Source organism: Cystoisospora suis, assembly GCF_002600585.1.
Source record: "Cystoisospora suis strain Wien I chromosome Unknown contig_1221, whole genome shotgun sequence".
NCBI lineage: Eukaryota > Apicomplexa > Conoidasida > Eucoccidiorida > Sarcocystidae > Cystoisospora > Cystoisospora suis.
Genome location: NW_027154022.1, coordinates 1 through 14,213, shown reverse-complemented (window position 1 = coordinate 14,213; position 14,213 = coordinate 1). Strand labels below are relative to the sequence as shown.

General features: G+C 55.1%; 1 protein-coding gene across 1 annotated transcript; it reads left to right on the top strand.

Moving 5' to 3' along the window:
• Positions 1 to 66: 66 nt before the first annotated feature.
• On the top strand, positions 67 to 14,211 carry CSUI_002871 (uncharacterized protein; the record flags this gene model as incomplete). The annotated part of the gene is made up of 10 exons (XM_068063070.1): positions 67 to 1,917; positions 2,211 to 2,311; positions 2,670 to 2,793; positions 3,454 to 3,669; positions 4,473 to 4,579; positions 4,941 to 5,046; positions 5,785 to 6,331; positions 6,814 to 8,405; positions 8,631 to 8,796; positions 8,990 to 14,211. Coding segments are annotated over 10 exons (10,032 nt in total), but the record flags the coding sequence as incomplete, so codon positions are not given.
• Positions 14,212 to 14,213: the final 2 nt, after the last annotated feature.

Below are 14,213 nucleotides of genomic sequence, written 5' to 3'. Positions count from 1 at the left end.
AAAAAATCCGTCACTCGACAATCGGTTCACAGCCACTGAAACGCCTCCGCGCTGGGGAAGAAGAACGGATTGTCGAGTGACGGATTTTTTGTACCTGTTAGCACGGTCCGTACGCGGAGCCAACATGGGTCCAATCCCGCAGTTGGTGGGAGTCATAACGCAAGAAAGCAGTGTCGGGGCGGCGGAGGAAACTCCAACAACGGCCAGAAGGGGTCAGGTAGTAGCGTCCATGCCCCGTCCGGGGTTTCGGGGGCGTCTGAGGCGGCGGCGAAGATTGCGCTTGAACAGAAACACAGACTATCACATCTTCCTGTTCATCTGCATGCCGCGCATTGTATCTTGGGGTTGACGGGAGTTCCCGCCACTGCGGCAGCGGTCGACGAAGCGTACTGCAGGCAACTGGTGCTGGTAGGAGATCCGCCTGCTGTCACTCAGGGAGGAGGCAGCAATCTGTGCAGTGGAACTAAATGCAAGACAGCTCCTGCTCCCCACGACGGTATCAACAGTGGAGTTACTAACAGTAGAGAGGAAGCGGACAGCGACGTCCCAAGGGGAATGGAAGAGGGCGTGTCCAGGATCCGTGGAAGCTCTCTTACCGAGAAACGAGGGGGGCAAGAGGAGGGTTGTCCTTTCGGAGAAAAGGTCAATTCCTTCTCCAGTTTGCTGGAAGGACTCCCTGTAAGTCCGACGATGAGCAAGAGCCCGTTCCGCCACGAGGATGACAGTTTGCTGAGTGGATCTTTTGGAAGCGTGGTAAGGGGAAGCTGGAGGAGGGAGTACGTTTTCAAGCGGGTAGTTGGTGACATCGTGGAGGGTTCGTCCCTCACGGGCGGCAGCTCCTACACTCCGAGTTCCGATGGGGGAGGAAAGCCAAGTTGGGGAAGTGGCACGCAGCAACTCGCGCTGCCGAGGTATGAAGATTTCTGCGACCTCCTTGGAGTTCTTCACAGGGCAAGGACTGCCGCACAGCTCTTCCTGGCTCTCAACAGGTACCCCGGGGCTGCCGGCAGCGTGACCCATCCAGCCTCAAGTTCCATTTCGTCGGCAACAGCGAACCCGACAACAAGTGTGACCTCCGAGGTGGTAGGAGCCAAGGCAAAGACTCTAGAAGGTGGCATTCGGAATCATGTAAGTAGCGAAGGAGGATGTCCCGACCTGTGGTCTTCGTGCTTGTTTGTGCCGGGTCCATCACCATTCTCCTTCGCTATTAACAAGCGCAGCGGAGGCGGAAAGGCAGGAGCAGAGGTGACGTCCTTCAGAGGACAAGAAACGGTCGTCGAAGAAGTGGAAGGTGGAAGCAGCCCTGGTTCCTCCACTGGTTCATCCGAGGAGAGGGGATCCCGATCAAGCATGCCTGCCGCTGTTTTGCAGCTCTCTGGGGCCGCCGTGACATCGACCTATCTACAGAGAAGAAGAGAAGACGCTCAGCTGATCGTGCAGGCCTTTCTTGTCGCTTTTGTTTTTACACGCATGCGCTTGCAAGCTGCCATCGGGAAATTTGTTACTCGCAAAGAAGGCCTCTGTACTTCTAAGCAGGCAAACCAGCTGCAAGAAATGTTCCGATTGAGTTCGGACTGGATCAGAACAGGAGGTGGAGGGGGAAAGCTTGCTACTTCACTTCTAACAGCTCAAGAAGACCGTAGCAAATACACCTGCCTTGGCCCGCCGGCCGAACTTCCCAGATGCCTGGAGTATGAATTCTCTGCACATCCAGTCGCTGTAGCGGTGAGGGAGAAGCTTTTTCTTCTGCTTCGACTTCTTCTTTTAGATTCAAGCCCCGCCGGGGTGTTTGAGCGCTGGAAAGGCCGGACTCATCAAGGGGAGGAGCTCGACTCCGAGCCAGTCGAAGATGTGAGAAAAACCAGATTTGATATGCTCAGGCAGCCGTGGATGTTTGACCGTGGATACTCCATCCTGGTAAGCGAAGAAAGAAGATTTTTTTCAGGCCCTTTGTAGTGGTCGTACTCGCGCATCGTTCGCCATTTTGTACGAGTCCGGCAATCTGCCCTACTCAGAAGGGCGGGTCTGGATTCGGCCGCTGTAGCTGCACCGCTTCTGAAGCAGGCAGTTGACCGAGGTTCTTGGCGTGTCCGAGCGACTGTATGCAAACGAGTCGATGTGGTGATCGTGGTTTCGTGCCGGAGGCAACTAGCTCGAGTGATGGGTTTTTCCGATCTCTGCTGTCGGCATGGCTTGTTTTTATTGCATAGGCCGATCTAGGAAATGGCTCGACGGTCCTGCATTTCGCCGCTCGGTTTGGATGCATCGAAGCTCTCAGCATTGTCTCCTTCGAAGTTGCTCCTACAACATGGTGAGATTCTGACTGGGTGGTCCGGGGATACCCGGGCTGTTGTTTCTGAAGAGAAACTCTTGGATCACCCATTCTTCCTAGCAGCAGTATAGGATTAGACAAGATGCTTGCAGACGTCGGATGCTCTTTGAAGGTATGCCCCACGTGGGTCGCATGGCATCGTTAGCCGTTCTTCAACATGGTCCATGTACGTTGTACACTGCAGACAGGAATGCGGGTTTTTTCCTTCCCCGGAGTTGAGGTTCAAATTATTCAGTCTTGTTATACGTTGTCTGCGATAGTGGGGTATAATCCATCTGTCGAAGGTTTTCTCGCTAAGAGCACTGGGTCCGTGTGTAAGGCCTCTACTGTTGCTTAGGTGGAAATGCATGTTGAAGAAGAACAACGATGGTGATCTGCCGGTCGACGTCGCTCTCCGGTGGCACCCGATAGGAGGTGAAGTCGCCGAAGCGTTTGCGGATGCCTCCAAACGCGCGAAAGAGGTACGCTTTTCCTCTACGTTTCTCCAGGGATTCACCCATCCATTGTGGAGTGCTGTTGCTGGTCGCATTGATGATGTGTTCGCGCTCGTCCTTTGTTTAACCATGTGGTAACCTGAGTGCCTTCGTATGCCCTGCACGCCCAGGAAGGCGAGATAGCTCATTCTCGCTTGTAGTTAGGTGGGGGGGTTAGTCGTGGTTTTGATCGACGGTCACTAGAAGTGTCTGTGGAGAGACTTAGCAGGTGACCTCCCGAAGAGCCTCAAACGGGCGCACGTCGGGTAACCTGGCTAAGGTGACAAGAACGACATCCCGTCCAAAGAGACGTTTGACAGGTGCGATCCCCAGTCGCCCAGACGCCTCACACACAGGTCATACAAGTGTCCATTAATGAAACTGCGTGCGCCCCTAGGTACTTAGTCGAGCAGATCTATTACACATATTTTCTCCAGGCGTGTCACGGACGTACGTGGCTTGAAGCCTGCTGTTGACTCTGACGCACATCTTCGGCCTGGGCCTGCTTGTAAAAATGCGCAGTGTGACCAGGCCCTCAGAGGGCCCCACCTGACACAGCCTCTCCCCCTCAACGCCTGTGTGCCGCCTCCGCGCTGAGTTCATGTGCGAACATCTCCTCAGCACGTCTTTTTGTTCATCTTCCTCCAGGTAGAAGCTTATCGGTTGTACCTCAACAAGCGGAAGTGCGGGTTTGGTGCCTTCGCAAAGGCCATCTTCTTTGCCTTGTTCGCGGCATTCGTGCCGACCTCCATTCTTTCTATTCCCTTCTTCTTCACTTTTTTTGGAGAAGGCGTTGCAGACACTTTTGCCTTGAGGGTGTCTGTTGCTCTTCTTCTCTTCATCGGAGAGTTTATCGTTAGGCAGGTCCGTCCTGTCCTCACACGAAGCATTCACGCCTTTACTTATGATTGTGTTGGCTTCGTTAGAGCGCCTGCTGATTATTCCTTTTTTAAAGAAAAAATTCGACGGAGTATCTGATGATGGCGCGTGCCTGTCTGCGTGCTGTTTGGCAAGGCAAATGCCGATCGCGGAACTGATGCGTCATCAGGGTGCAGACCCTCGGAGTTCCTGTTCGTTGAGCGGCAGCTGTGGCGGGCGGCCATGCATTTGTGTGATGCATCTGATATTGGTTTCTGAGGGAAAAAGGTAGCGCGTACGTACATATCCGTAGGTATCTCCGCCTTCCCTTGTTCTTGTGCCCGTCCGGTACACTTGGATACTTTTTCTGTGGTCTTACTGTGCATACAGTGATGCATGTTGTGGGGACACGGGCTCTAAGAATATGTAGCGCCCGCCTTGAGGTTCTCGTCCTTGAAAGTCAGCTCCAACAAGCAATGCTGACGCCGATACAAGCAGATGTTCATCTATGGCGGTAGAGAGTTGATGGGTTCCTGTGTGCGCCGTACGATTCCCAGGCGCCTGGCACATAGTTCGCTGTCTTGTTGGCGTCCATCTTCAGGTTGTTGCTCCTCTGCCTCACAATAGATCGACGTAAGAAGGAGTGAAAACATCGTATTCGCATATTTTGCCTTTTTGTCTCCCGCCAACGAGTAGTCCTATCTATGCATTCTTCGGCATAGACTGCAGAAAAGGCGTTGTAGCAACTTGAAGACAACTGCGTCTAGTACCCGTACGCTGTCCAGTTCTGATTTCTTCCTTTTCTGCAGACTGGACTCGGAGAGAGATGTTTCTCTTTCTATGCTGGGCTGGCAGTAGGGGCCGGCTTTTCCCTTGTCCAGATTTTCTCAGACCTGACTCACGACATCCTCATTGAGTAAGACTGTATTTTGGTCTGGCAAGTGTCTAACTAATTGTAGGAGATCTACCCTCGTTTTCCATTTACATTAATTCTTTCTCTTCTTTACGGCTGCTGTGCGTCTGTGTCCTAGCTGCTTAACTGGTGCGTCCTTTTACCTCGCGCCTGGCCAGCGTCAGGAGTATTCACAGCTGTTCGTTGCACCTATCAGATGCTGACCATCTGTGGCGGCACTAAGCTAGCATGTCCTCCGTGTGCTTTTCGGTTCCCGTGTGTACGGCGGGGTTCGAGGACTCAGGCTAGCAAAGGACAGCACCGATCTTCCCGAGGTTGCTCTTTTAGAAGGGCCTTGCTTTCCTTCTCCGCGTATGCCTCTCAGGGGAATATACATGGAGTCAGCGGTACGGGTGTGTCTGCTCGTCCTGTTTTTCCACTATGCGGCCACACCATCGTCTGTTTCCAGAATCGGCGACTGCATAACTGAGGTAGGCCCCTCTATCTGCTCTCCGCTTTGAGTCAGAGTGTTAGTATGTACTTCAAAGAACGTCGCGTAGTTGTCTTGTTCGGAGTGTCGGGACAGTATACCTGTTCTTCGTGTAGACGTGGCACCAGGGGGGGGTTCTAGTTGGTGTAGTCAGTTGGAACTTCTGTTGTCATAACCCACCGAACACAAACGGAATATATGTCTTTCGTCGAGCATGGTGTACGTAAGCGGAGGAACGACATTCTCAGCGTCCATGATTAGCAGCAGTAGCAGAGATTGCGGTGTTCTCTACCGCTCCCGCGTTCTGTTAACTTGGTTCTGTCTTTCGGCATTGTGGCACCTGCCAGTGAGCTTTCGAGGTATCTGGAATAGTTCCGAGGCAGCCGTACACTGACGTAACTCTGGTTGCCTCCTCAGGCGAGCAACCGCTATCTGGTATTGTCTACCCGGACTTATACCTAACTCACCGGTTGCTGTACAGATGCACAGAAGACGTCAAGTTGTGTTCATTCAGGAGGCTTTCGCTCCATGTTTTCTTGGGGTATCCGGCCAGCTTCTGTTTAGTTCATCAGCCGGCCTGCCTCTTCATCGCCGCTTGGGTGGGCCAGCTTGCCAGCTGTACCCGTTTTTTACGCGGCGTGTCGCCTTCCTCCGGTCGGTTTGGCCAGCGAGTTCGCCACATACAGCCGAGAGAGCAGTCAGTCAGTCACTCTTTTCTGCTGAATGCATGTACTTTCAGGTTTTTGTAGTGTTGTGGCGTTCGCTTCGTCGGGTGGGGCGCGCGTGCGGGCTGGGCCGCCTTTTGAGTCCATTACGCGGTTGGAGTCGGCTTTTCCTTGAAGCGTCGCCTCAGCCCCCCGCTGCTCCGGAGGTCTTGGGACAATATAGCTGTCATCTGACAGTCCATCAGCACAACCGCGGGAGCGGGTTTGGTCAGCATAGCGGGGGAGGAGGCGTGACGAGTAGTCGGGGGTCGTCACTTTCGGCTATCTCTCCGTCTGGACATGGCGACGTGAGAGGAGGGGGTTCGGGTGCCGCTTCTCGTCCGGGTAGCAGCGCGAATCAGGTGTTCAGCTCAACAACTTCTTCAGTCTCGGGAGGAGGAGAGGGACGTCACCCGAGAGAAGACTCTAGAAACATCAGTAGCGTTGGTGGGAGCAAACACGAGCCAAGGGGGAGAAAGGTCGGAAGTAAAAAGGACTTGAGTAAATTGACCAGCTGGTTGTCCATCAGCATGAGGCCCTTCGGGCACCTCGCAAGCCGGACGAAAAGCTTCTTGATCATGCGTGAGCGGAATGGCTTTTAGTCTATGCGCGTACCTACGTGGTCGTCTCCAGATGTGTACGTTGTCTCTTCTTTAGAGTCTTGTCCCTGTCGTAGTGCCTTTCTTCGTATGCGAATGTATCGAAGTGTGATCCGCCTGCTCCCAATTAGTGCTCGAAATCCACGCAGCTAGTCGCCCGTTCCCTGACCGTGTACTGCATTGTTCCCTGCATGCTATGGCACTAACTGCAACAATGGGTTAAGTGTATTACTATGACGTGTGTGCGGGTGATGAAGAGCGTAGTGGGGGATACGAAGAGAGCCGCAGATGATAGCGCTTATTGGACGCCGATATGCGGAGTTCCGTTTGCTGTTCGTTTGTGTTTCTTGGCTCACTCCTTTATATGCTCAGTGTTAGAGTATCGCTGGTTCCACGCGCCTCACTGGGTCCATAGCTGAATGGGGATGGCGACTCTTCTGTTGGTGCTGTTCTTTCGGATCGCAGTTTCTGCTGCTATTCAGCACTGCTTTGACATTCGCTACACCATCCGTGTCATAGCCACTGCCTTCTTACTCATGGGACTGACGTCCTCGATGATCGCAGGGTGGTGGCTTGTCACAGACGACTTCACATACGCTGTCTTTTCCTGGAGTTCCACACCCACCGGGGAGGATTCCCTTTCTTCGTCGTATTACCAGCATCGCCATCCCGATCCTCGGGTTGTCCAGACACCCCCGGGGCCGGTTCCGCGTCAGAGAGGCACAGGTCCAGAAGGGTATTCTTTTCATTCACGCCCCGCGGCTGGCCTTCCCCCACATCGAGTGCCGAATTCCGTCTTGGAAAATGGCTCTGTTCACACCTTCGTAGGTGGCACTGGGGGCGGGTATCTGCGATCATATCCTGACCGTAGCGCACAGATCAGCGAAGTGCGTGTCCATGACGCTGCAGCAACCCAGAACATGTGGTCCGCACCGGGGTTGCCTGGGACGTCGGAAACTGGGAAAGACGATACCTATCGTCATTTTCCGCCCTCCCTTGGTTTCTCCGTGCTTGGCCATCACGACTGGGATGACGGAGACATCTTCACGTCGCTTCCTTCATCAGCCCTCGAGCTATGTCAGGCGGGTCCACTGGAGTCTACGGCCGTGGCATATAATCTGTCGTTCAAGGAAGCGGTGGCAGAAACTTTTTCAGGAAGCGAAGGTTCGGGCGCTCAAGTAGGAGGGGCGAGCGGGCTGTCTAGTGCTGTTGCTGAGAGCGTTCTCATGATGCTTTCTCGCTCCCCGGTTATTTCTGAAAGCCTGAAGGAAACTTTCCGCCACCACTCCTTTGACAACGGCACGTACGGGGAAGTCTGCAGGGTATGGAGGAGCACCAAGCTGAGGGAGGCTTACAAGCTTCTCGATGTGCATTTTCCTATGGCCGGAGACCAGCAGGTCGTGGAGGACGCGGTAGACGTGACAGAGAGAGATGAGGATAGAGCGAAAGAGGCACCGCACCAGGGAAGCGGTAACGCCGCGCAGAGCGCGCGCGCCCCCGCCGGCCCTGAAGAGAGCTCTGATGGTGGAGAAGTCACTCCAAGGGATTCTGAGGACAGCGCAGGAGCGAGAGATCCATGGCGAGAGGAAGGCGGAGAGCAGAGCGAAAAAGGAGAAGTGGAAGGAAAGGCAGGCGCGCCGTCTTTGTTTTCGGGAGTATCAGAAAAGGAAGGACGGTCGTTGCCAGAAGCGAAAAAGGGGACAAACGGTACGGCACCAGAGCCTCTCTCTCCATCAAGTTACAGCACAGTTTTCCACACAAACACCAGACCAAGTAGCGACTCTAGTCAAAGTGATCGTCTCCATCATCGGGCTTGCCCGCGCGGAAGGTGCAGGGCGCAGCGGGTCTCAGCGAATTCTTTCGGTCACGGCTTCGCGCGGCAGCAGGCTGAAGATGAACAAGAGAGGGAGTTGTGCCGATGGACGTCGCACCGAGTTGGTACTCGAGGAGAGACAGAACTGGAGTGGACTGGCGATGCTGACGGCGGAACAGCTGTTCCGTCCCTCCAGCTTATGGCATATTGCATCAAACGGCTTGAGAACGGACTTCGGAAAAAGGTAATCAACCATGAGTTTTTTCTCTATACACTTTTTCTTCACTCTTACAAGGGCTGCGGTGAAGAAGAGATGGTGCGGCTTCAAGATTCTCGGTGTTCTCGGAGCAAATGCCGTCCAGGACGTTATTGTCCATCGGTTCTCCGACACGGAAGGACGGAGTGGTCTGCATCTATCGTGAGCGATGCGTGCGTGCGGTGCGTTCTTGTGTGGTCTCCCGCCCGGCAGGCCGGTCTACCGCAAGTAGATGACGAGCGATTTTACGAGGCGGTCCGCAGCCGCTTGGTTGAGGCGTTGCTTCAGTTAGACATCTCCGCGGTTTCGGAAGAAGACTTCGTCAGTATTCTTTTCCCTCTCATTTGTATGGGCTGTACGGAGTTCGACGACGTCACGGGTAAGCATTTTCTGCTTTTTATCCTTGTTCTTCGAGGAGCGTTTGCCATGCACTTGTCTGGGCAGGACGGGTCCGCGGTTCTCCTCGCGTTTTGATGCTGGTTAAAGCGGAAGACCGTCGGCATCCACGCTCGTAAGGCGTGACGGAATGCCCATGTGTAGGCGTGTACTTCAACGTGTTCACGTGCTTGCAGGAGCTTGCATTGGACATGACAGAGAAGCCCAGCGTCGACGGCAACAGCAGGCTATGCACTGCGCCCGCCGCGTACACGCTTGGCATTTGCAGCGTGTAATCACTGGTGTCAATGAGGAGGACCAAGGAGAAAACTCGCGGCTTGAGGGAGGATGTACAACCACGGATGTGGAAGCTGCTTCTGAACGCAACTCTCCGTCAGGAAGGACTGTTAAAGCGAACTTCGAAATCGCAACAGGCTATAATTACTTCCAGCTGTACCGCCCTCTTCGCGGCTTTTGGTCCCGGGTTCGGCAGAACTCGTCGGCCTCTTCCGCTGGACGCGAAGAGAACCGTAAGATGGCACAGAGAGTAGAACGGGCAGCTGCGCTTCTTTGGCCACTTGGGTCTCCCGCCGCACGGCGAGTACTGGGCTTATCCGCTTCTGTATCGGGTGCTGGTGCTCCCTCACCTGCAGGGGCAGAGGGTTCCGAGGCGTCCAGCGGCTTCCGTTCAGGTGACCGTTCTATCCAAGGTCTGCGCAGCGATGTCGCCACTGGGGAGTGCAGCAAGCGTTACAGTATTCATATGGAAGGCGCACCCAGTCCATACCCTGTCGATAAAAAGCCCTCGGAAGCCTCGACGGGCGCCGCCGTGGCAGCCTTATGTTCTTTCATGGACCAAACGGACACTGTCGACACCGAGCCCGAACCGTGTCCCGAATGTGCGCAGCAAATCTTGCGGCTCCAGCAGCTTCGAGAGGGTATGAGGTGTTACAGACAGCTTTTGCTGCGAGTCTTGGCACGTCGACGCCGCACGGGGTATTCCACGCCTCCGCCCGCTTCCACTTCTGTGGGACTGGGGGGCGCGGAGAGTTTAAGGTCCGCGGTGGGAGTTGAGGGAGAAGAGGGAAAGAATCTCCAAGAAGGAAGAGAAGAGAGTAGAACAGACAACAGTTTTACGTCTAGAGAACTACATGACGATCGTGTCTCGGGGCAGGGTGATCCGCAAGTCGAACAGGGAGGCAACGCACCTTTTACCCGGGCGGACTCCATTTTTGGCTCACGAGGAGTAGAGGGACTCGAGGAGAAGCCGGAGGAAGCTTTGCTTCAGGGTTTGTTGTCCATCCAGAGGGGTGGTCTTTTGCGCAGCGTGAAGAGAATTCTTTTTTACGGAACGCTTCGCCAAAACGAGAGAATCAAACAAGGTCACGGAACAACGGCAGATCAGAGAGGGGGAGAAGGCGCAAGCGGACGACGAGGCAATGATACTGTGGGGGGAGCTCGATCTCCAACTGACAGGAAGCAAGCCAATACAAGTCGCCGTTCTTGTCAAAACTACCACTCTGATTCGTGGTCTGCTAATCAAGCCGGTGGGACCGCAGCAAAATCGTCAAAGAAGGCAGGGGGTAGTTCTCAACATATCGGTCATCGGGATAATGGCCCAGGTGCTCTGCCAGGAGGAAAGCTGCCGCATAACCAGAAGGAGGGAGTGAAGAGGTACAGATGGTACACAGTGCTTATTGGCATTGTTCTGGGCATAGCAGGTTCTGCGGTCGCTTGGCTTGTGTATCAGTGTTGGGTTGAGCACTGCGCAGAGTGGTACTCTCAGCAGCTGCAACAAGAGGAAAGCAACTTGTCTCTTCGGTTGAATGAGCCCAATAAAAAAGGTCATCCAACAGGTGTGAAGGGAGGGGGCAACAAGTGTGCTGGAAAGAAAAGTGCGGCGGTACCGTCGGTTGGGCAGCATCCGAGGAAACCCCAGAACGCACACCAGAACTCTTCTTCTTTGCCAACACCCGTCTCGAGTCCAATCGCTGTGTGCTCTGCTCCCTCTTCTCCAGCCGGTCCACCAGGAGCATCAGTGGCCGCATCAGCAACCGCGTTGTCTCGTCCGACCGCGTCTGCTGGCGAGCATGGTCTGTTTGTTTGCTCCGCGAATGCTAGTCATGCGGCCTCCGGTATTGTTACTGCTGCAAAAGAGAAGTTGAATGCAGCTAATCTAGGGTGCCGAGGAGGAGGAGCAGGAACGGGGAAGACACAGTCCGAGCCCCCCGAGCTGAAAGGAGAGGAAGAGAAGGCCGACAGTGGTGCTGGTGTGGGTGTGGCCCCTCAACTCGGCGGGGACAAACAAGCACTGCCGGATCTGCGTCAGCCCGAAGAGCGGGAAGAGGGCTCACGGGGCGCTACTGAAAGGGGTGCCGCTCACGGACGGCTGGGCGTGAAGAAGGACCGTAGGGACACCAGCGCGCACACGTCTGAGACAACCGTTATTGACAACGGTGAGGACGCCACGGACGCTCTCCGTAACTCCTTAAAGTCGTCTGACACGAAGCTGGTCGCGAATCTCGCGAGTGCCAGGAAGAGGGACAAGGAGGAGGAGTGCGAAGGAAGAACGGGGAAGAGTGAAGACCGACTTACCCACACTTTCGGGGACGAATGGTCGGAATCAGGTCGCCATGGAGAGGAAGGCAAGAGACTCACCGGGGCGAGAGTCAGTACAGCCCTACGAAGCGGCAGCAGCTTAGAGGGAGAGGGTTCAAGTAAAGAAGCGCAGACTGGTCCTCCGCTGAGAGTGGAGATAGGGACTAACAGGCGAGCGGTGGACGCGCCAGCGGCTGAGGGTGACGACAAAGAAGAGTCTTTGTCACTGGCGGGCGCTGCTTCAGCAGAGGAGGAATGGGAGTTTGTAGTCTCGGGAAAACCTAAGCGACAGCACGAGAAGAAAACTAGTGTGTCGAGCCCTACTGCAGCTGTTTCGACTGCGCAGGCGTCCCGGCGCAGCAGCCTGGTGGCGATGCAGTCCGCACCTGCCGGTGCCAGTAAGAAGCCGACTCCGACTTCGGCTCAGCGATCAGGGGAGAAAGGGACTCCGATGGAAATGACGAAGGTTCAGCAAGGGAGGCCATATCAGACTACACGGCGATTAACGAAACCGCAGCACCCAGTTTTGCTCGATAAGGCAGGACATGTCCGTACCGGTCCGTTGAGAAAACAGGCTGAGCACTTTCTAGGGTCTTACCGTAGCTCCAGTAATAACTTCACACAGCCGGGTACCGAACCGGGGAAGGACAGAGTTCCGGGGTGTGCTTCGGTGCCAGCGTCAGATGCAGCCCTAGGGAAGGGGGGAAAATCCGCGTGGACGGTTTGTGCTGACCATCGTGCAAAGTATTCAGCAAGTGGGCACGCGCACAGCCAGGTCGCTGTACGTGGCGCACATCCCCTCAAAAGCAGTCTAGACGAAGGCATCAACCCGAAGTGGGAGGGAGGAGAAGAGAGACCAGGTTCAAGCCGAGGTGGCGGGTACGGAGGAACTCAAACTTCAGGTCGCGACCGGGGAGTGGTTTTGTCTCCGCGATCTCTAGACGACAGCCAACAAGTCGAACAACTGCAGAAGTTGTTGGCGGCTTTGAGGGCGCTCAACGCGAGCTACGACCTAGCTAAATGCCAGTTACCTCATTGGGCTTTAGATTGCTTGGATGAGGAAGACGCTCTCCAGCTTCGAGATAAACACGGGTGGCGGATAGTGCCGCGACACAAGGAGAAAGGAGACAAACAGAACAGCGGTCTGTTTTCAGACGATGGCCATGTCCTCTCAGTGCCGAAACACATCGTCCAGCGGCTGCTGGAACACCAAGGACGAGCTGTAGAAGCCCAGCGACGGGCTGCTGCTGCAGTCGGGGAAGCCGGTAGAGAAGAGACGGCGACAGGCACTGGGTATGGTGATGGACGTGGCTTAGGGGATGGTTTCAGCGGTGTCCTAGAAACTCAATTTTTCAAAGGCGTGTGCAAGGGTCTCAGCTCCTCTCAAACAGAGGAAGAAGGGAAAGGCGACCCAAACCGAGGAGGTGGCTTGTTGGAGACGAGCAAGGGGAGTCCTTTGAGTCGTTCTGCTTCGTCCTCGTCTCAGGGGCAAGGGACAGTCACTTCCTCCCCATCGCAAACGCTGTCAGCGGCTGTTGGAGCCCGTGTCGATGGCTACGGCGATAAGGAGAGGAAGAACGAGGCAGTCCCACTCCCTTATACACCGGAGGGCGACAGCCGTCGTGGAACCGGCGCTAGTGTCTTGTCAACTTCCGGCGGAGGTGGCGGCTCCCAGGCGAGTCGAAGTTCGTCAGTCTGTGGACAGCGGCGGGCGCGGACGCGTTCTTCGGCGGGTGCTTCTCTTGGAAGTGTTGAAAACTCAACAAAAGGGCAGGGCAACGAAACAAAACTGTCAGGCGAGCATCGAGACACACTGGATCATCAGCAGTCTCAGGGCCAGGACATGGTCCTGGAGGCATGTGCTTCGATTCTATCTGCGAAGCCCGATTTTCTGTCTCGTAGCCTTTCTTCGGAAGCACAAACGTGTTTGCCCGCGGTAGAAGCAGAGAGAGACAATAGAAAGTATGCTCGAGCTTCGTTTGAAAGTAACCTGAAGGGCTCCACAGTTGACGGCATTGTCGGTGTTTCTCGAGGTTTTGCGGGGGGCACTTTAGTCGCACCAGGGACAGACAACGGACATGAATATCAACTTCATCAAGTGACAGCACTGAATCTGGTAGCAGACACTGGCTTTGCGAAGCCAAACCGGGAGGTGACAGGTAGTAGCAGTATCTGGATGGAACGGGCTGGTAACCATTTCTGCGAAGACAGTGTCGCTAAGGTAGCCGCTGGTTCTCACGCGGGAAGCAGTATCCCACCGAGCTTAGCACGCCTTTTTCTGCACCCATCCCCTCGGCTTGCCCCTGAGAACGATGAAGCCGCACCTTGCGGAGGGCGGAAGACGACAGTGTTTGATTCCATAGGACCTCCCCCTGGATTAGGAGCAGTGTCGGAGAATCAACAGTTCTCGCCCAGTTCTGCACCGGCATCGTCTTTTCTAAGTCGCTCCGGGTCTTATCCTTGCGCCATTCAGTCACAGGAACAAGACGCGTCTGGTGCCATCCGCCCTTCTCAGCCGCTATCAATCTTTCCGCCTCGGACTGACGGGAGTTGCCGTCCACGTGGGGACAGCGTTTATAGTGACTTTTTCAGCAAAGGCGGAGGAGGTGACCAGAGTGGAGATGTCTCGCCATCTCAGGAAATACGCACTGAGGAGCGGCCTCTTTTCCCCTTGGCTGCGAAGATTCCGATGCCATCAGATGCCGCCCGCGTTTCCTCGTCATTTATCCCAGACGATCTCAAGCCTGCCCATGAGCTCTTAGCTGCTGCACTGCTTCAGAGGCCGCAAAACACTGCTGACGGTGGGGAACAAGGCTGGCTTCC